At 39.0% G+C, this 21,884-nt stretch overlaps 1 protein-coding gene across 3 annotated transcripts in view; it reads left to right on the forward strand.

The window, feature by feature from the left end:
• Positions 1-21,884, forward strand: part of LOC136875784 (gamma-aminobutyric acid receptor alpha-like) — a 965,546-nt gene that overhangs the window by 678,231 nt on the left and 265,431 nt on the right. For all 3 annotated transcript variants that reach the window (XM_068228214.1, XM_068228223.1, XM_068228219.1), the window contains exon 3: positions 1,604-1,686. In XM_068228214.1, the coding sequence (XP_068084315.1) occupies positions 1,622-1,686 (65 nt within the window). In that variant the 5' untranslated portion in view covers positions 1,604-1,621. The remainder of the gene's footprint in view (positions 1-1,603; positions 1,687-21,884) is intronic.

Genomic DNA, 21,884 nt, shown 5'->3' on the forward strand with positions numbered 1-21,884 from the left:
TGGTATTGACCAATGCGATTTACGCATTATCAGCGCACTGTACTGAAATCAAACCGCAGATGTCAAAATCGACCAAAGTACATCAGAAGTGACTACAATCAGAAAAGGTGTTCGTCAGGGTTGTGTGCTGTCACCTCTCTTATTCAACATTTATTCTGAGGTAATATTTAAGGAGGTGTTGGAGGAAAACAGCGGGATAGTTATAAATGGACAGGCAATTAACGATATCAGGTACGCAGATGATACTGTTGTCATAGCAAATGAATTACCTGTGCTCCAACGCATGAGAGACAAATTAGTCCAGCGCAGTGAAGAGTTTGGCCTGTTTGTCAACGCTTCCAAGATCAAAGTTGTAGTCTTCTCTAAAAGAAAAATTCCAGCAACCCTGTCAATAAACGGCAGTAAGATTGAACAAGTATCCTCCTTCAAATACTTGGGTACTGTGCTAGATGAGGAATGTGATTCCAAGGGAGAGATAAAATCTAGAATAAAACAGGCCAGGAGGCAATTTTTAGCATGAAACAGCTCTTTACAAAATCGGATCTAAGTGTGCAATTAAGAATGCGAATGATTCGGTGCTATGTATTCTCCATTTTTCTCTTTGTATGTGAAAGCTGGACCCTTGACCAAAATCTAGAAAAAAGAATTGATGCTTTTGAAATGTATCTATATCGCCGCCTACTCCGAATACCATGGGTGCTGAAAATTTCAAATGACGAAGTCCTTCATCGCATAAAGAAACAAAAAGAACTATTACTTACTGTTAAAAAAAGAAAAACCCAATATCCAGGGCACATTATGAGAGGCGAGAAGTACCAGTTATTACAACTCATCATTGAAGGCAAAATACAGGGGAAAAGGTTTGTTGGCAGGCTTCATGGCTGAAGGACATCCGAAGATGGCACAACTGCACTTCAGAAGATGCTTTCCATGCTGCAACATCACGTCCAGAGCTGGCTATGTGGACCGCCAACCTCCGCTAGGAGAAGGCGCCTCAAGAAGAAGAAGAATCCCGATATAGCATTCATTCTTACATGGAGGCAATATCCTCCAAATCAAGCCCTCCCTGTCACAATGATTAAGTCACCAGGAGAGACTTTAAAGTTTGTATAAATCTCTCCACGGTGTTTTGGATAAATGCATGTTGCTTCTCAAGAGTGCGCAGGTCCATGAACGTCGACGTACAACTCCAGTCTACAACTACACTCAATATGATTTGTAAGGAAATATTATAATGCCTGTTCTGATTCCATTCAAATGATGCATAAAATCTGGGAAGGTATATTAAAAATCAACTTAAGATTTCCATTTACTTCCTAGATAGCAATTTTTGACTGTCGAAGACAGGCTTATATACTAGTGTAATATAAACTTCGTCCATGAAAACCATGTTCTGATCATTGTCTGAAACTCTGTATGGAATATATGTGAAAAAAGCGCATAAATTGCACATTTAATTTTGGGAATATTCTTGAGGAAATTTTTGATGATTCACCCAGTATAATTCCTTCAAGGATCAATGCCACCATAATACTAATTATTTAGTGGAAATTAACGACCTTAAGACAGAATATGGTATAATTTAAGTTTTCTCTTGTTCCAGAGAGACAACACGCACAGGATGCTGTTCGTATTGATATGGATGACAGTGACAGTGCGCTCTCTGACAGCTGCGCCTGCAGACACGTGAGTATATTTACTAATACCTATATATGATATGGATGACAGTGACAGTGCGCTCTCTGACAGCTGCGCCTGCAGACACGTGAGTATATTTACTAATACATATATATGATATGGATGACAGTGACAGTGCGCTCTCTGACAGCTGCGCCTGCAGACACGTGAGTATATTTACTAATACCTATATATGATATGGATGACAGTGACAGTGCGCTCTCTGACAGCTGCGCCTGCAGACACGTGAGTATATTTACTAATACCTATATATGATATGGATGACAGTGACAGTGCGCTCTCTGACAGCTGCGCCTGCAGACACGTGAGTATATTTACTAATACCTATATATGATATGGAAAAAAAAGAGACCATTTGTCGGAAAAACAACATTTAGTAGTAAATTGTTAGGATTATTTTGTTTTATAATAATATTGCAAAACGTCCAGTTCATAAAAATTCTACACAAGATCCTGTTTAATTTTCTGTGTAACGAATAAAACTATAAGTTTTCGGTACACTTCAAATTTTTTCCTCATACACCTTATTTATCCCGAATTACGTACACAGACGTCGAAGGTAGGTTCAGTTCAAGATTTGTCGTCTGTCCGTCTATTTATTTGTTTGGGTCAAAATCCTAGAATTTCGGTTTAGGGATTGCCGGAGTGTCCACCAGGCTTTACTACTTGATATATATTACTTGTTCGGTGTACAGTGGCGTAGCAATATTAAGGGGACCAAAACAGGAATAATCAAATTGTTCCTTTAATATTAGCCGTATTGAAAATCTGAATATAATAAAAGTTGTGTAAACTATCATATTCGATTTTTATATTCGGTGATGGGGGGGGGGAGGAATAATAACGCAGATATTCGCGATGAATAGATTTTTCACAAACGTCTGAACTATATCCGCAAATACTAGTTCTATCTGAAAGATGTACATAACAAAATTTATAGTAACACCAGAGTCTGATCTTTATGTCTAATATTTTTATCATACCGCCTATAATAATGGAGAGTCAAGAATTTGAAATTTTATTTAACAAGTCCATCAACGGCGAGCACTGCGTTCAGTCATCCTGGTAAATAACTGGAGATGTTGATTGATTGATTGATTGATTGATTGATTGATTGATTGATTGATTGATTGATTGATTGATTGATTGATTGATTGATTGATTGATTGATTGATTGATTGATTGATGCATAGAAGCTGGCACAAAACAATAGTATTACTGACCATGGGACTGCTTCTATAGCACGATGCTGAATCGATTGTGCGTATTGTCAAAACGGGTCCAAAATTCAGGTCATCAGCCCCTCATAATGATATTTATCGCTAGGAAACAAGAACCATGCAATGTGTAATGTTGCGGTACTAATCAAAAGTAGCGGAGACTCGCAGTATTCCGCACATTATGGTACTACTCACAGGTAGTGTAATGCACACATGTAACACAGACCTATAGTGTCTCGCACACTGCGGCACCACTTACAGGCAACGCAAATCTATAAAGGCAACGCAAACCCATGGCGTTCCGCATATAAGTGGACTAACCACAGGGACTCGTACTATCCCGTGGAATTCCTCACATACAGTAGTGGGAACTGAGCATAGGTAAGGCAGAACCATGGTGTCGCTAATCCCATGGTGCCGCTCATATAGGGGTACGAATCACAGGTACAGTAGGACCCTCCTCCTGATTCACACTGTCGCTACTAATCACAAACCTATTGCGTACCTAACACAGCGGTACTACGCGCAAGTAAATGCAACCCATGGTGCTTCCTGCATGATGGTACTAATTACAAGTAGATTCATGGTTCTAATTGAATCATCCCTTGGTCGCCCCTTTTAGTCGCCTCTTACGACAGGCAGGGGATACGTGGGTGTATTCTTCATCTGCATCCCCCACCCACAGTGGGGGGGGGGGATGGTGGTTGTTGTCGTGATCGTTTATATAAGATGCAAACCCGCTCGTCATTGGTTCTTGCTGATCCGGAAGTTGATGAAGATTCCTATTGAAATAAGAAGGAACACGTGACAAACCAATCACTCGAAGAATTAAGAAAAAAAGGTGTTATAAAATGATGGAGTGGTTGAAAGCCTGTGCTTCTAATGCACTGGTATCATCGAGCCGGAGGAAAATAAAATGCGATGGCCTACAGTATCATACGTCCCAAAATATATTATAAACAATAACATTACACTGACTATCTATCGTCTTCTGCTGTCAATCATCTCCACTAGCTAGCAGTACTGTCCAATTTCAAACACTAACCCGCCAACGACGCGTCCTTTACGATATGTAAACTCTGAATCATTACCCTAATGTTTTCTTTTATCTCCTACAAGCAGGCCTCCTGTTTCCACCCGCGTTGATGTCAGACTAAAAGAGAAACTCTATATGAGCACTGTTGGTAACAACAGTGAATCATCCAACAGCCTATCGCTGATCAGCCACTGTTACGTCTCATCTCTCTCCTCGACCTGACGGGTGTCAAACCCTGCTCGCCGTAAGCGCAGTGCCCGTGCCAGAAATAGGCTAACTACCTCTGCACGCAGGTGCACGCCAGCCGATGACAGACCCCAGTGACTTGTTTAGGTCTATAAGTGACGGTTGAAGCATACAGCTACAAAATAATAATAATAATAATAATAATAATAATAATAATAATAATAATAATAATAATAATAATAATAAATGTTTGTTAGTCCAACCCTTGTACCGTTTCTCTACGGAGTCGGGTATGAGGTGAGCTGAATCTGTCGTGGCGGGTTTTTATGACCGGATGCCCTTCCTGATGTCAACCTGATCAGAGGAGTTAGTGAGATGAAATTAATGACGTGATATATGATAGTAGAAAGAGGGTGAAATCCGGTGCCGGTATATAGCCTGCTCATGTCGAGCACCACCAAGGCTTAACGTCCCCATCCGACGAACCAATCATCAATAGCATTATATGCCCTCATTCTATATGAGCACTGCGGAGAGGTTTGAAATTTAATCCAGGATTTCGGCACGCAATCTAGTGGTTAGAAATTGTATACCACCCCTTCCATACCCTGCCCTGCCAGCCAATATTCTGATGGTCTAAATTGTTTCTACCAATAATAATAAATAATTTTAAATGGTGTTAATAATGGTTTTCATTTGTTTATAGAGCATCAAACGTTTTCATATCAGAAGTTACAGTGAACATGGCTGGCACAGTTTGGCTGAGGTAATTGGCATGTGGTATTTGGGTATTCATCACGCCCAACATTGCTTTTGGACTGCACCTGGGTATTGCCAAAGGCTTCCTATAATTCAATGCCCCTGATTAAATTTTGAATAGTTATAATTGAGCATCAAGTAATTGGTGTCCGAAAAGAGTAGGTTTGTTTGTCTTGATAGAAGAGGGTCGGGGGATTATTTGAAAGCCGAAAGGTTGTTTTGGATCCAGGAAAGGGGGAGGGGACGTTACTTATCTTAATGGACTGGAATATTATTGGAGGTGTTTGTTATATTAGTTTGTAGTGGTGGGGTTTGTGCGGAGTACCTGTGGTGTTGTGATGAGATAAGATAATACCCGTCTCTTATAATCTCGGAGACCATAGATTTAGACACTGAACAGAGAAATAATGGCCTGAAACGAGTGTTAGAAACATTATTGTTCGAAATAAAACTTCTCGGACATGCTATAGAGGTTCATCAAATACTCAGAAAGCGTGACCTCTTCCCACAAAGAGCAGCAGTCATCCTCAGTCCCTCCATATCATGTCCCATTCCTGGAATGAATATTAGTATTGATTGTCGAAAGAAAAACAAAAAGAACATGCAGACTAATTAGATTTCGATGATAAATTAATTATATGCTATAACTATAATCTACGTACCTAACTGCTCTAGACTGCATCAGGGGTACAGCATGAAAACTTTTAGTAGGTAGAAAGATACTCGTTGGCAAATAACTATTACGTCTTCTGATCATTCAGGTATTTTATCCAGTATTAATTCTAAATCTTTTTTTTCAAAAGGGATAATGATTCCATTCAACGTTACTGGGAGGGACATTTACGTTCGTTAGGTTTTATTGGTTTTGGACGTACCTATCATTAGAGCTTGAACTTCCACGACTGCTTCTATGAGGATGTTCTTTCCGTGATGTAAATAAACTGATTCTCTTATTAGTGGCCGTAGCGTTAATTAATGTACAGCTTGGTGTGAAAATGTGAAACCATGGAAAACCACATTCTGGGCTGCCGATGGTGTGATTCGAACCCACTATCTCCCGAGTGCAAGTTCACAGCGACCTTAACTGATTACGATTTGACACACAATATTTTATCCACGTTATTAAACTGAATGAAAAGTCCAACGATTCTAATTTCGCCAGAAGTATGTCTTTATCCAGTTCTAATAGTATTAAAATTGCTAACTGACAATACCCATTGCACATTTAATATCATGTTGTATAGTGGTAAGTAGTAAACAGTTCTCTTACACGTATGTTATAATTTTCTAATGAACTATGTTTTCAAGAATTTTAGACAAAATAGGCAATATGGTTATAGGTCGCACACGATCTTTTTTGAATCGGATCAATAATAGCTTGCTTCCACCACGTAGGGAAAATGCCAGTCATAACGGTTATAGAATGTATGTATTATGTGACTTAATTATATAAATTATTGCCATACACATCTTAATTATCTGCCGTTCAAAGTTCAGTCTCCAGGACTCTGTGAATTTATTCATCGCCGCCACAATCCTGTGTTTGGAACTAGCTCTGTGGCCGCGCTTAGTTCTATATATTTAAATCGTTAGAAACTGAGTCTAACCATCGTCGTTTTGGTCACCCTCTACTCCCCTTACCCTCTATAACAGAGTCCATTATTCTCCTAGGTAGCCTATCCTGCTCCATTCACAACATATGACCACAATACCGAAGCCGGTTAATTCGAACAGCTTTATCAATCGAATTCATTGACAACTTAGCCTTTATCTCTTCATTCCGAGTACCCTCCTGCCATTGTTGACACTACCGCACTCGCCACATTTGCTAGACTGCTTGCTTCACTCCATGGTGATTCAGGAGTCCCTTACTTATTGAGTTCACGAATTTATCCTCGGAAAGGTAATCACTATTAATTAATGCACTTAAATGTACCTGTCTCTTACTATTTTGCTTCTAACTTCTTTATTTTACACCTGCAGATTCACAAATAACGGTTGAGAGGATTCGTTGTGCTGACCACACTACACCTCTTAATTTGCAAGCTTTCGGACTGAGCAGCGGTCGCTTGGTAGACTAAGGCCCTTCAAGGGATGTATTGCCATGGGGTATCGTTTGCTTTTAGATTCACAAATACCGAGGAGCTAATATTAAGCATGTCACTCAGCGTAGACAACGAACTACGATACATATTTAAGTTCCAAAAATAACACAATATCATATTGTTTCATTATTACAAATCATCATTCTTATAATAATACTTTTTCTTGTAAACATTAACAGATAAAAATACTGATTAGAGTTAGACAGGCGTGTCCCCGAAATATTTCTAACTAAACGATATATATGAACCATAAAATTATTAGACAAGGCAACAAAAAGGGTACCTTATTTTATGATAGGTACAAAGAAATTGGCATCGGAAATCCACCCTTCATTGTGTAATGAAAATAAGAGCTCGATTTTTTTTCTCTTTCCTTAAAACTTTGAAAAGGATAATAGGTACGTCTCCGGTTCTGTCAAAATATGAAAGCAAAATAATGTGTTTTCGAAGGAACTCAGACCTCCATAATCTTATAAATAAAGTTGTAGGGGGTCCGCTGTCTAATTCCTTTTTCTTGCCAAATTTTCAAATATCTATCCGTTTTAGGTCAACTCAAGACCGAATCGGTGGTTTTTACTTTTCGTGTCTGTCTGTTTGTCTGTTCCACCACCACGTCGAAACGGCTGGATAGATCTCAACCAAACTTCATATTTGGAGTATACTCATCCCAGGGAAGGTTTCGATATGCATATCATTTTAAAATCTTTGAAAAGACTGGGGTTTTATAGGAAAACCACAACGGTTTTCCTCCCTTTTCTCTTATACTATAGATTTTCTGTAAACTCTGTGGACCGTATGTGAAAGGTCTCTTCATTATAAACAACTTTTGTTATGTTCATAATTTACCTTACTCTTCAAATGACGGAGAAATTTACTATTTTCTGCCGATACCATGCTCTGCATTGAGTGACAGACAGACCGACACCGAATATATGGGTTACAATGGCAACGTCTCTGACTGCTTGCCAGCAGGGTATTGCCATTTTCCTCATCATTCCTTTAAATTCGTGGTTGTTCCTTCGGTAGAAAGCAAGAGAGTCGTCAATCGGCCATTCGGCGGAATATCATTGGAGGTTATAACCGTCCTAGAATAGCTTAAGTAATAACACAAGTATTCATCTTCTTATCTGATTACCTAAGAATCCCTGCGCTTAAATTTCTCTCCGATTAACGCATTCTTATATCCATAACTCACACCGCCATAATTTATTGAGGAGCATTTGATTTTCCAATACATTCATTTGGTATTTACATATTTGTCGTCATCCGGATGTCCTCAGTTATAATCCATTTTCTATTAATTTCAACTTACTAAACTGTATTATTTTCTTCCTTAATTACCACGTATGTATGCGAGTGCTAATCCCGAATGCCGGACACTCTTTTCTTTGAGGAAATATTATAAGCTATGCAAATGTATAAATTTTGGCCCAGGAAAATTCCGAAATATGGATGCAATTTTAACGACGGTGCAGACCTTCGTTTCGGGGTAATTGGTGATTAATCAGTAAGTCGTATCACAAGTCAGAAAGCAAATGGCGTTTCATTTTGGAGAGATCTACAACTTTTGTTCTATGACTTTTCGTCGTATCTCTATCCCTAATAGGTTAAATACAGCTGTATTTCTCGATTTCAAGTTGATTTTGTACTTTTACAAGTATATGTAGTCATTTGGCACACTTGCAGGAAAGGAAGAATCATGACATTCGGCACGCACATTGACATGACCATTGGCCATGTTATAGCCAAATTTTAAGATTCTAGCTGTCATATGAGTATCAAAAATATAAAGTAGTATGTGAAAACTGTACAAAATTTCACACCATTCAATAACTAACTCAATCTAACCCATAAATATAGGAGATACGAGAAGATGTCATAGGACCAACCATGTAGAGCACTGAAAGGGGCGTCTGATGGTGAAGTCCGTTTTAGATACGTCGTACAGTTTCAAAGCAGTAACTATCGAAATAAAGGTCTGCACTTCTAGAGTGTGTCTGCACACTGAAAATTTTGGCGAAATTTCCGTACAGTTATCCGTTTCAGGTGTAATAATGACCATCTGCATATATTCAGTTTTGGTGTCTGTCTGTTTGTTTGTTTGTCTGTTTGTCTGTTTGTCTATAACTTGGAAGCTACTGGATATATTTCCACCAAACTTGATATTTAGAATACACCTGTCCTTTGGTAGGTTTTAGGGCAAATATTGTTTCTAAATCTCTGAATTGACTGGGGGATTATACGAAACCGAAAGCGTGATTTTGCATTCCCAAAAAATATACACAACCAAACTTCATGTAAATTTACCTGCCTTAATGGAAATTAATTTCTAAGCCTTTTTCTTCATGTGCATCATTTCAATATGAGGATTAATAAGGGAGATATCATTAACGGACCGCTTTCCGGTACAAGTCCCACCGGACTTAACTCAAGAGCGGGTGCGTGTAAAGCGTATTTTTTACAACTTGAAAACTACTGAAGATATTTGAGTCAAACTTTATATTAACATCCACCTGTCCAACGGTAGGTGTTAATCGTCAATAACACTTCATGTTCCCGGAATGGACTGGCGGTTTATAGGGAACCGAAATGGTGATTTTACTCTTACACAATATATACAGTACAAGACCAACCTGACTGGAAATCGACCAAACGTGATTAAATTCCATCTCTAAAACTTTTTTCATGTGCATTTTATCGACAGGAGGATTAATAAGGGAGATATCATAAACGGTCCGTTTTTCAGGTCAAGTCCAGCGGATATAGCCCAAAAGGTGTTGTACGTGGAGCAGGTTCCTTATCTATCTATGTAAATAAAATCGTAACGACTGTGTGCCTGTACATTGACTATTTTGGCGAAATTTTCGTACAGCTACACGTTTAAGGGGTAATAATGTCCATCTGCATACTTTTTGGTTTAGTTTCTTAAAAGTGCTAATTTTTACACTCCTCACCGAAAACTCAGATTGCGGCATAATCTGCCACTCGAAGAAGGATATTGAAATTTGGCAAAATTATACGTTTTAGCCTGTAACGGACGGAAAACTTCCAAGATCTTTAAATTTTTCCCTTTTTATCCCGAAGAATATCGAAATATGGAGGCAATTTTAATGATGGTGCAGACCTTCGGGAAGTATTATCACATAACGGATGGCACAACCCTGTTCAATTTGGAGTGATCTACAACCTTGGTCTTACGACATTTTGTCGTATTTCTATCCTTTTACGTTTGATGTTTCTCTATTTCTCGATGTTAAGTAAATTTGGACTTTTCACATACATAATTCATACCTTCCATCACTTATAGAATCATCAAACTCTACACGAAAATTGGTCCACCCAGTAGCCATATATGAGCCAAATGCTATGTATGTGGCTGTCACTTAATTATCCGAAAAGCAATGCAATGTGCGATAATCTTACACAAATTTTACCCTATTCCACGTTTCTAACTCAATCTGACCCAAGGATAGATGACATATCATAAGACCAGCAATTTAGACCGCTAAATCCGGCGTCATATGGTATAATCCTTTCTCAATATGATGTACCGCTTAGCAGCAGTTAATCTGTAAATGAAGGTCTGCAATATTGTAAACAAGCACATACTTTCGTATGTCGAACTATATATATTCAATGATGTCGATTTTGTAGCGATCGAGAAAGGGTGTGTCTGCTATTGTAATCAGTAATCCCCACACCGACTTTGACTGGCAGTAGGAATGGGGTCCTTCTCCAATTCCTGTGTAACTGGCATTAATAAGGCAGGCCTACCATTGTAATGAATAATTCACTTCTTGATTTGACTTGCAGAAGGCAAGGGAGCATGCAGTTTTGTTTAAAACTCCTCTACCCGATTGTGTTTGGCAATAGGCAAGGGTGCCCGCAATTATAAACAAATGTCCTCATATAGAATGTGTCTGGAATTGGGCATAGTGGCCTGCTATTTTGATGGAAACTCACCAACTTGGTGTGACTGGCAGTAAGCTGGCTGGCAGTTGGAAAAGGGGCCTGTCATTATAATGATAACTGTACAACTCAATTTTGACTGGTTGTAGGGAAGTTTCCTGCCATTATAATAAAAACTCCTCAATTTGTAATATGTCTGGAAGTAGGAAAGGGGGGCTGCCATTGTAACAGAAACTCCACAAATCGATTGTGGCCGCGCAGTAGGCAATGGGGCCTGCAATTATAATGTAAACTTCCCAACTCGATTGTGAATGGCAGTAGGCAAGTGAGCCTGTCGTTATCATCACAAATCCGTAACAAGCACTTTACATTGGAAACAACGTATGGGGACCTCTCCATGCTGTTTCTCGGATAACGCTAAGAGACATGCTTTTTTAAAACTATCTTATTTACTGCATGTACAATATTTACTTCAATATTCGTATACAATGCAGAATACCGTAGCGAAGCACGGGTACATTTGCTAGTTACGAATAAGAATGAAGGCACTTTCAATACAGTAATACGAAATGTAGCTAGAGGGTACTGAAGCTGAAGTCTCACGTTTATTGTCCATTTTATGTTTCTCCTCCAAGTTGTGAAGACTTTCTTACCGTCAGGTGCTATAAAATGGTAATCCTTCGGGAAGCTTTCTAAGTGTAACCCTCTTCCCGTTATACTACCAGAAAAGTACGTGTATGATGCCCCCTTGGTAGAAGAGGCTACAAATATCTCTTAGGAATTTGTGTTTAATCATGAAGAAGCTGGTAATTCGGATATACGGCACAGTCTCGTGAAGCTTTAAAATCTGTATCCCTATTTACTACAGCTGTTACGACCCAGTGTACGACAACCGAAGTTCACTTACTTTCTTATACAAGCCATTCATGAACAATTATGATGTCATCAATGTTTGTCACATAATGTGCACAGCAAACTTTCTCTTCCTCTCTCTCTCTCTTCAAGGTAATATATAAATAATAGGGGCTGCGTAACACAGATGTTAAAGGCGTGATTGGTTCACCCGGAAGGAAGTGGATTCGATTCCCTATTAGGAAGCCGAAGAACTCGACGTACATTCACCCTACATCAAAAAGGAGTACAAAGTTCATTTCCGCCCCCCCCCCTTCTTTTGTACCAGCTATCATTCTCGTTACATTCCAGTCTGTTTCTTCTAACTTATGAATAAAATAACATAAGTCCACCTAGCATTAACTTCCGTACAGCGAAGTTGGTCTAAAAACAGACCAGGGTAGAGATAGTTTCGTCCGGAAGCTGACTTCTTTCTTACACAATATTGTTCATCGCAAGTTCGATCTCTCGAATTAGCTTTGATGCTCCTTGGTTCACGCTCCCTTACTATACCACCATTTTGGGATATTACACATCCTAAATACTTGCAATGATCTATTTGTTCCAGCTTTTTTTTTTTTTTTTGCAAGTTGCTTTACATTGCACCGACTCAGATAGGTTTTACGGCGACGATGGGCAGGAAAGGGCTAGGAGTGGGAAGGAAGCGGCCGTGGCCTTAATTAAGGTACAGCTCCAGCATTTTCCTGGTGTGAAAATGGGAAACTATGGAAAGCCATCCTCAGGGTTGCCGACAATGGGATTCGAACCCACTATCTCCGCAATTAGGCGATTGCAGCTATCGAGCTCGGTTTTGTATTGTCAATCTGACATTCAATTCTCCTTTCTTCCTTACTGACATCACTTCAGTCTTGGAAAGGCTAATTTTCATATCATAAATCTAACTCGTGTCGAGGGTACGGGTTTATCTTCCAACAGCATGTACGGAAATGGCTTAGCTAATAACACCGACAACGACAAAAGTAATAATAAAAACCAATGACGCTACAGCCCTAAAGGACATTGGCATACCAGTGACCGCTGCTGAGCCCAAAGGTAACGCGTGGTGAGCGTAACCAGGCCATGAATCGAAACCAGGACTTCCGGGTGAGAAGCAGACATGCTAACCAGAGAACACGGGGCCGATAATAAATAATAATAATAATAATAATAATAATAATAATAATAATAAGGAGCGTAAGCAGGCCCACTCACAAAGAATGAGGGAAATTTGGGCTCTAAAGAAGGCCAAGTTCAGTGTCAAATGCAACAAGACTTAACGTGGTCCTTGATGGCCCCAGCGAATTATATATAATAATAATAATAATAATAATAATAATAATAATAATAATAATAATAATAATAATAATAATAATAGGGTAGCAGGTGGGAACTCCCATAAGGATGGTCCCACTCAGGCAGCGGCGCCCCTGCCCTCAGCAGCCCCAGGGTCCGGAGGATAGCATCTGGAAAGGGCCGGGTAGACGGGTCTCCTGAGCTGTAGAAAAGGCAACCTGTCTTGAGGAAGAAAATCTCTGAAAGGAAACCACCCTTGAAGCATCCGACTCGCAGCGGGCGGCTGCAAACAACATCTGTACCTGCATCTACAGCCGACGCGTGTTTCAGCAGTTCCCCAAAAACTCTACAGACTGCACCAGCTACACGTGTTTCAATTGCAGATCAGCAACATTCATGCTGGCAAAGTCAGGCAATGCATTAAGTGGACCAGTGGAATAAATGAAGACGTAATGCGTTGTTTGTATCAGTCTACTAATGTGGAAAGAGAGAAAAGTTACAGGAAAATATTTCATCTCTTGTTCAGTAGACTTAGAAACATTGTGAGAGAACAAAATTTGGTCGACCGAAAGAAGAGCATTCATAACTAATAACTTTCTCTCAAGTGCCGTACCGACTGCTATCGAGAAAGACTCAGTAAAGGATCAATAATAATAATAATAATAATGTTATTTGTTTTACGTCCCACTAACTACTTTTTAAGGTCTTCGGAGACGCCGAGGTGCCGGAATTTAGTCCCGCAGGAGTTCTTTAACGTGCCAGTAAATCTATCGACACGGGACTGTCGTATTTGAGCACCTTCAAATACCACCGGACTGAGCCAGGATCGAACCTGCCAAGTTGGGGTTAGAAGGCCAGCGCCTTAACCGTCTGAGCCACTCAGCCCGGCCAGTAAAGGATCACCATAACCTCAAATAATGATCAAAGATGTACCTGCCGTAATTCATGATAGTGAAACAAGTCGGCAAACTCCTCAGAAGTTCTCCAAGAACTAGAATGCAATTTTGAGACTGCATGTTTGAAATTCAAAATTACTGACACAATATCCAGACATCTAGTAAATAAACGAATGAGAGAACTCGTTGAACATCTGGATATGCGCATACTACCTCAGCACATCCAATAATGCCACTCCCTTGAAGAGTTCCATGTCTTCAGAAAACTCAGCTTAGTGGGGTTCGTGATAAGTGATCCGCCATTGATGAGAAGAGACAAGGAAAATGTAGAGACCCTCAGGGAAAATTTAGGACGTCTCTCCCAGTACAGGAATAACAACGCCACATCAAAGAGACTGGTGAAAGAATTCAAGGAAATCACTCGACCACTCAAAATACCGGAGCTAACCCACGGTAAACTGACATATCATAGACCGTAATATCCAGTGACAGTACTTTCTAGTAGATTGCGAAGATATAGATAACATTTGAGGAGGCAGCAGGAAGACATGATTCTCCATACCAATGAGAAAACATTCAATGGATCTCTGCTAACAAAAAAAGTTAAATGAATAGAAGATCAAGTTCCAAACCAATACAAAGTTGAAAAATTCTCATTAGACATCTTGTAAAATCCTGAAAACTATCAAAGGGATTGTTGTTTGCAGAATAATAAGAACCTGAGATCTCAGACTATTAATGACGTGCTAAGTGTGAGAATAACACCCGAAGACTTCAAAGAGTGCCTCAATAAAAATCGTCAGGTCCAGATTGAGTTCATAATTACTGGTATAAAGTCCTCACAAGCACACATCAAACGCTATGTAGTAATCTATAGCATCTCCTTGAGAACACAGATGGTGCATGAGACTTATTCACAAAAGGCATCACCTACTTCTGCCTAAAGATACCAGTAATCCCTCCAAGTATAGACCAATCACCTGGCTGCCAGCTCTGTTCAAGTATCATTCATACTGGTCACCAAAATCTACAGTCACTGCCTAAACGCAACCTACAACAGATCGTTCACTATCACCGCCACGAGCTGGTGGAATGAACTCCCCAATGACATCAGGGAAGCTAAATCTAAGACAAAATTTAAAATCCTTTGCCAGCGTCATCTTTTAAGCACTTCCAGTCTTTCTTGAGTGTGAATGGGATGCATGAATGAGAGTGAATATGGTTGTTTATTGCAATGTGTTCCTGTATATAATTTAGTTATACTTTACTCACCTTAGTTTAGTTAGTGATACTTTAGTTGCTTTAGTTATACTTTAGGTTGTAAAGATTTCATATGTTTAAATTTTATGTAAAATATACATTGTATATACATGAAGTGGTTAAGTGTAAGGAAGGGCCGGGAGCCCTAACTTCGCCACAATAAAGACGCTTTAATAATAATAATAATAATAATAATAATAATAATAATAATAATAATAATAATAATAATAATAATAAACGCTGGAATCCTACTAGAAGATCAAAAGAGTTGCTACAATAACTCGAAAGGATGAGTACAACTGATAATTGACAATGTGTTAGTTCACCAAGCCACCCACAAGAATAAAAATTTCCACATAGCCCATATTGCCTATTAGAAGACCTTCGACTCAGTGCCACACGATTAACTCGTTTAAGTCTTCATAATTTACAAAGAACATCCAGCAGTTGTCAACTTCATATCTGCAGTCATCAATGTCGAAATGAGCAACACGACTTGGACACCACTTCCAAACGAGGGAAATCATCATCAGAAAAAGAATATTCAAGGTAACTCCCTCAGTCTCTTGTGGTTTTCTCTAGCTCTTAACCCATTGAGCTGAGTACTCAATAGCACAGCCTATGACTAAAGTAGAAAGACATTTGAAACGACCACAAACTAAGTCACCTCCTCTACATGAATGGCCTTAAACTGTACGCCGCAAGAAATGGATAATTGACCCAGCTTCTGGCCTTAACAAAGTGATTCCCTGATGGTATACACATGGAGTTCGGAATGGAGAGATCAGTTCATCTGAAGTAACAAAACTTGAGACCACAAATGAATTTTAGATCCCTGAAACGTAAATAATGAAAATATCTTGAACCAGGACAATTCTACAAGTATGTGAGGTTTCATCAGCTTGAAGGGATCGGTCACTCAACCATCAAAAATAGACTAAAGACTGGTTTCGTTTAGAGAGCAACAGCCATTTCAAAATTATTCCTAAATGCTGTAAGCAAATTTACTTTTATGCATTCTCTGTTCTCATCTACTCTTTTGTTGTCATTGAATGGTCTGGAATATATTGGACTTAGAAAGACAATTGAGGACATATCTGACAAACAGAATGCTTCATCCTAATTCTGCAATTGAACGAATGAACTTGCCACGTTTCAACGGCGGAAGAGGAATTGAATAGTCAACCTCAAGAAGATATGCCACGATCAGAGAGAAAACTTACGCGGATACTTCCATTCAAAGCGAGATAAACACCTATTCGCATTTGTCTGTTGTGCTGATAAGTTTACTCCACTAAATTTTAAAAGCACATTAACTCCTCCTCCAAAATTCGCCAGCACAGAACAACCACAGCTTGCCTGGAAGCAGAAACAAATCCATGATTCATATCCTCACCATCTGCGTCAACCATCTGTTGACAGACTGAAATCCGCTCTCTGGCCAAATCACGGCTACCTCCACGGAGAAACAAAAGGGTTCTTAGTAGTAATCCAGGATAGAATCATAAGCACTCGCAACTACTGCAAGTACAAGAAAAGAGTGAACGACAGATGCAGGAAACGCTGAGAAACAGCCGAGTTGGTGAATCTGTGGGTGCATGTAAGGCCAGGGTAGGTAAAGAATATGCTCATCGGCATGAAGAGGTAACGAAAATTGTGCACCAAGAGCTAAGAATTAAGTCGGGACTTCTGAAAGAGAAAATGAGTGAAAATCATCTGATGTGCTAGAGAATGAAAGGTTCAAGCTGTCTGCAGACAGAGAAACGGGACCATAAAATCAAAAAATCCGGTAATTGACCTTATTGACAAACAACTCAGGAAGACATCTTCTGGATGTGACGGTCCTTTCAGAACACAATGCCCACCAAACCTATGTCCAGAAGTGTGAATACTACATTGACTTCGCAGCAGAAGTTTAAAAACTGTGGAATTTGGACATGGCAACAGTGAGGTCTTTAGTCATCTCCGCTATAGGACTACTACCACCACTACCATTAATTTTCTCAAGAATTCCTTCATGATCTTTAAGAACCATGCTTGTGGACCTCAGCTAAATGTTTGATGTACCTCACTCTTTTGACTACACTTACGTAACTTCATACTAATCTCGTGTAGGTCTAATCAATTCATCTATATGTATTATTGTATTATTGGCGACTGAAATGTAAATAATAATAGCAATAATGATAATGATAATAATAATAATAATAATAATAATAATAATAATAATAATAATAAAAATCACATATACATCTTCATTATAGATTGTTATGCCCTTCCTTTCAGCGTTCAGTCTGCAAGCCTCAGCGTAGATTTACTAAATGCCGCCACAATCCTCTACTTGTAACTAGCTCTGAGGCCTCGTTTATTTTCATACTTTTTTATTATTAAATCATTAGAAATTGAGTCTTACCCATTTTGAGGGAAGTGTAGGCGGTAATAACGGAAGGGATAGACCAAGGTATGAATATGAGCAAGCATATTATAAAAGATGTAGGATATAGTAGTTACATAGAAATGCTATAGCATATTTCTGCAAAAGTTGGCAGTGTGATGTGTTTGATGTTTATGGACACACGATTATTAAGCCGAAGAGAAATATCCAACTTCCCAGCCAGATGAATTAATCATGCACATATGAAATCCTCGAACCAGCTAGGAATCGAATCAGGAACCTTCTGAGCCGAAGGAAAGTACCTTGTCCATTCAGCCTAGAATCTGGACGCCCAACTTACCCTTATGATTAATCCATTAATAACTAACTTTTCGATACATATTAACGGCCGTAGCCATGTTGAAACACCGGATCCCGCGAGATCTCCAAAGATAAGCAACATTTGGCGTGGTGAAGATTTGGATGGGTTGCCACGCGCTGTTGGTGGGGGGTTACGGAATGGAGGAGCGGAAAGAAACTGGCCACCCTACCGGTCGTAGAACTCCGGCTCAGGCACACCTCTGTGGAGGTTCGGACCTGCCTTTGGGCAGAATACACCCTTACCTTGACATATATTTCGACAGTTGAACATGTTAAAACATATACTTTTAAGAGGTAAAGTAAGTTTAGAGATTCTGTCCTGCACATCGGCTAATACTGTCAACTCCATGTATCAAAAAACATTTTAGTTTACAATAAGTGATTACTCCCTCCCCAGGAGGGGAGTATTCTATTCTACTCTCAACTCACTCAACATCACCCATTTTATAATTTCTACTGTGCTTTTTTTTCTACTACCATTATGTTCTGCAGTGTGTTCAATTACACCGATTAAGAGCCACCCTGTGCAGTAAAAATCTTATAACCCCGTCTACTTTAAGTGCAATGATGGATAAGAGCTGTGAAGCCTGGAATTTCTATCACTGGCAACATATCAAACTTAAATTCGTTTGCTCCCTATTAAAATACTGCGACGTAATGACAGTCATTGAAATGGATAGCCAGTATTTACAGACGCTGGGGCAGTAGCCCACACAGCAAACAGACGTCAGGCCTCTCTCAATGTCAACTTGTATGTTTGCCATCACCAGACCCATTATTTCGATTCTTTCTCCAATGAAGCCGACAGTTTGGACACGTCGGTATGCTGCTGGTTGTAAGTGATGTTCGGATGGGGTAACTTGGGAATTATTAACTAATGATGTGAAATAAATCAGAAGGTGAAATTGATCCATGTAAGGTCTATGTGTATTCTACAAGAATGAAAAATGTTTTCCTTTTTAATGTAATCAAGTACAGTAAATGGTAATGCATGTCTATTTAAGTTGACATTATATAGCTCAAATCCCACATTGCATGAGCAATTGAAGCATAACAATGTTACATATTTCTAACTCAGTAGTTTTGTTGTTGTGTCAGGGAGTTGGTTTCTTTATTGAAATGATAGATATCGTCTGCAAAAGAACGTTCTCCAGTGGGTGAAAAAATTATAAAGCTTGCCCATCTCCTTCGTACCATGCTCAAATGTATATGTAGGTCAGAAACATATTTCTTTCTAGCTTTATATTTACCATTATATCGTTCAAACGTGTACCACACACGTCTTCTCTCTCTGTTACATCTGGTTAATTTCCGGATAACCGCCAAGGAGCTGCAGCATTTGGTTTTAAATGTTGATGTGTACCTGTCCCTAACGAAAGTTGTAAACGACTTCAGAAATGTCAATGAAGTGGAGTAGAGTACGGAATTTATATCATTTAAGTGTTAAAGTCTGTATTCTAAGAGCATATTTCAGCCTTTAAAGCAATATAAAATGTTTATAAAATCGCATGAAGTAAATTGTGTCACCCTCAAAACTAAAGAATTTAAACAATATGTGCCGTTTAATTATTAAAATGTTAAGTAAAGTCAATATATCACAACTGATCTGCATTCAGAGCTGTCGCCAAAGTGGTAGATTCCTTATTATTTCCTTACCTAACCTTTTCTGAAATAATTTCAAATAAGTTGGAAATCTACTACCGTGTTGGTAAATTATTCGCTAATTTCTCTTTCTATAAACGAATATTTTCCTCAATGTGTCCTCTTCAATTTCAAGCTCATCTTCATATTATGATCCTTCCTACTTTTAAAAAACTACCTTCAATCTTGTTTGCTAATGTCACTCCCTGCCAAATCTCCACTGACAGCTCGAAGCGTACAACTTATTCGAGCAGTTCGTCTCCTTATTGCCAAGACTTCCCAGGCTAAAGTTTCTAACATTACTGTAACACTGCCTTTTTGTAGGAAATCACCCATAACATCACTCTGCTTTCCTTTGGATCTCTTCCGGTTCTCGAATCGAGTAATAGTGGTAAGGGTTCAATACAATTTATCCGCAGAACTGTTATCAATTCCAGTAGCTTTTCAAGCTTTCAACTGTCATACCCTTATGTTTAACGTCATAGGTAAATTTCGGTACTTCACTCGTATTAGTCATCAAATAATTCCACCTCAGCATCACCCCTTCCAGGTCTGCACAACCCAAAAACTTCAAATCGCCTATTATCTTCAGAGATGAGCCTGCACCTAGAATTTCATGTTTCTCCTATTTTGTTTCTTCATAGCTTACAACTTCTTCTTACGCCCGCATGAATACTGCCAATCCTTTCAATGTTAACGTGTCTGTGCGATAACCGAAAGAAACATTCTGCATCAATAACACCTCTCAGCCATGATTCAAGTGTTATTATATTATTTGATGTATTATACTGAACCCTTGAACTTACCATTCCATCGTTGGTCGGCCACGGCTGCTACAGTAGAACAATCTAGAACTCTTAAATCATGGGTCGTTGCGGGAATAAATTCGGTCACGATCTTAACCAAACGATGGGGTTCAGAAGAGAGCCTAACTACTTGAAATGAGGAGCAAAATGTGCTTACTAACTTATTAAATTGAAATATCACGATAATATTATGAATTTAATATGCATTCTTGAATTTAAAAAATTATAAATTATTGATTTTTGAATGTTCCAAACACAGTCACATTACATAACGTCAATTCGTTTCTTACAATATCGAAGAGTTGCTTCGGAGAAGTTAATATGTTAGTGGACAGCGAAACTGAAAAACTGAAAAAGGGAAGACCTGAAAACCGGGCACCTATTATTCCAAACGAGAACTGAGAGTTAATCCACACGATCCGTGGAAAATCTGACTTTCAACAAGTAGAACGCCTGATTTTCTCTCAATTAAGGTTATCCACCAGTCGAATGCCCTTAACGGATACGGAACACCCGCCGAATGGACCCTTAATCGAACCAAACTGACTGTCAGTTGCTTTGGATAGGTTGCGAAATATTATGGGAAAGCATGGTGTTCACTACGAATTAACAGCATCATTCACAATTGAAATAAAATTCCACCATGTATTTGTCATTCATGACACCCTTAAGCGATAAGGTAATCCCGATGCTAAATGTGCATCACCCAAAACAGCTGTTCAGAAGGAACCAACAACAACAGGATCCGTGAGGATCTTACGTTATGTCGTTCTAAAGGAACAAAACTGCGAAATGCAGGAAAGACTTACTAATCATGCATTTAGAAGAAATGTCAAACACTGAAGTTAATTAAAAGTGGAAAGTCACTTGAAAAGTATTATTATCGAACCGATTTTCAGGCTAGAAATGGGTTTGTTATGCTTAATAAAATTTACCAGTCCACGCTAAAATTTACTACAACTTTAAGGAATTCTTTCCCTTGAAAAACAATGCTACCCGTACAGATCTATCTATTTATTGTCTGTCCCAACACACTACTTATAAAGTGATTACTTAATTAACTTCAACTATGAATAAAATGAAAAATACAACAAGGGTTGAAAATAAAATATTGTTACTGGCTGACGAATCGAAACCGCATTCGCAACTCAAGTCTCACACTAATACGCTGAGTGTCAATATGCACACTATCAAACGAAACGGACGTCAAAACGAGGAAACAATAAAGTCCGTAAAATAAATTAACATCTCGAAGTCATTACAGCTCAACGCGCGCGGAGAATCACAGTAAAAATATTAAATCTCCATCAGGTCGATATCCAACATTTGGACAACCCTCACTCGTCGATAGCGGTCCCGTTATCTCAATGGAGAGCTACGCATTGACCCTCTTCATAATCATATCATACTGTAGACGCTACCTTCGTCC

Source organism: Anabrus simplex, chromosome 1, assembly GCF_040414725.1.
Source record: "Anabrus simplex isolate iqAnaSimp1 chromosome 1, ASM4041472v1, whole genome shotgun sequence".
Lineage (NCBI taxonomy): Eukaryota > Metazoa > Arthropoda > Insecta > Orthoptera > Tettigoniidae > Anabrus > Anabrus simplex.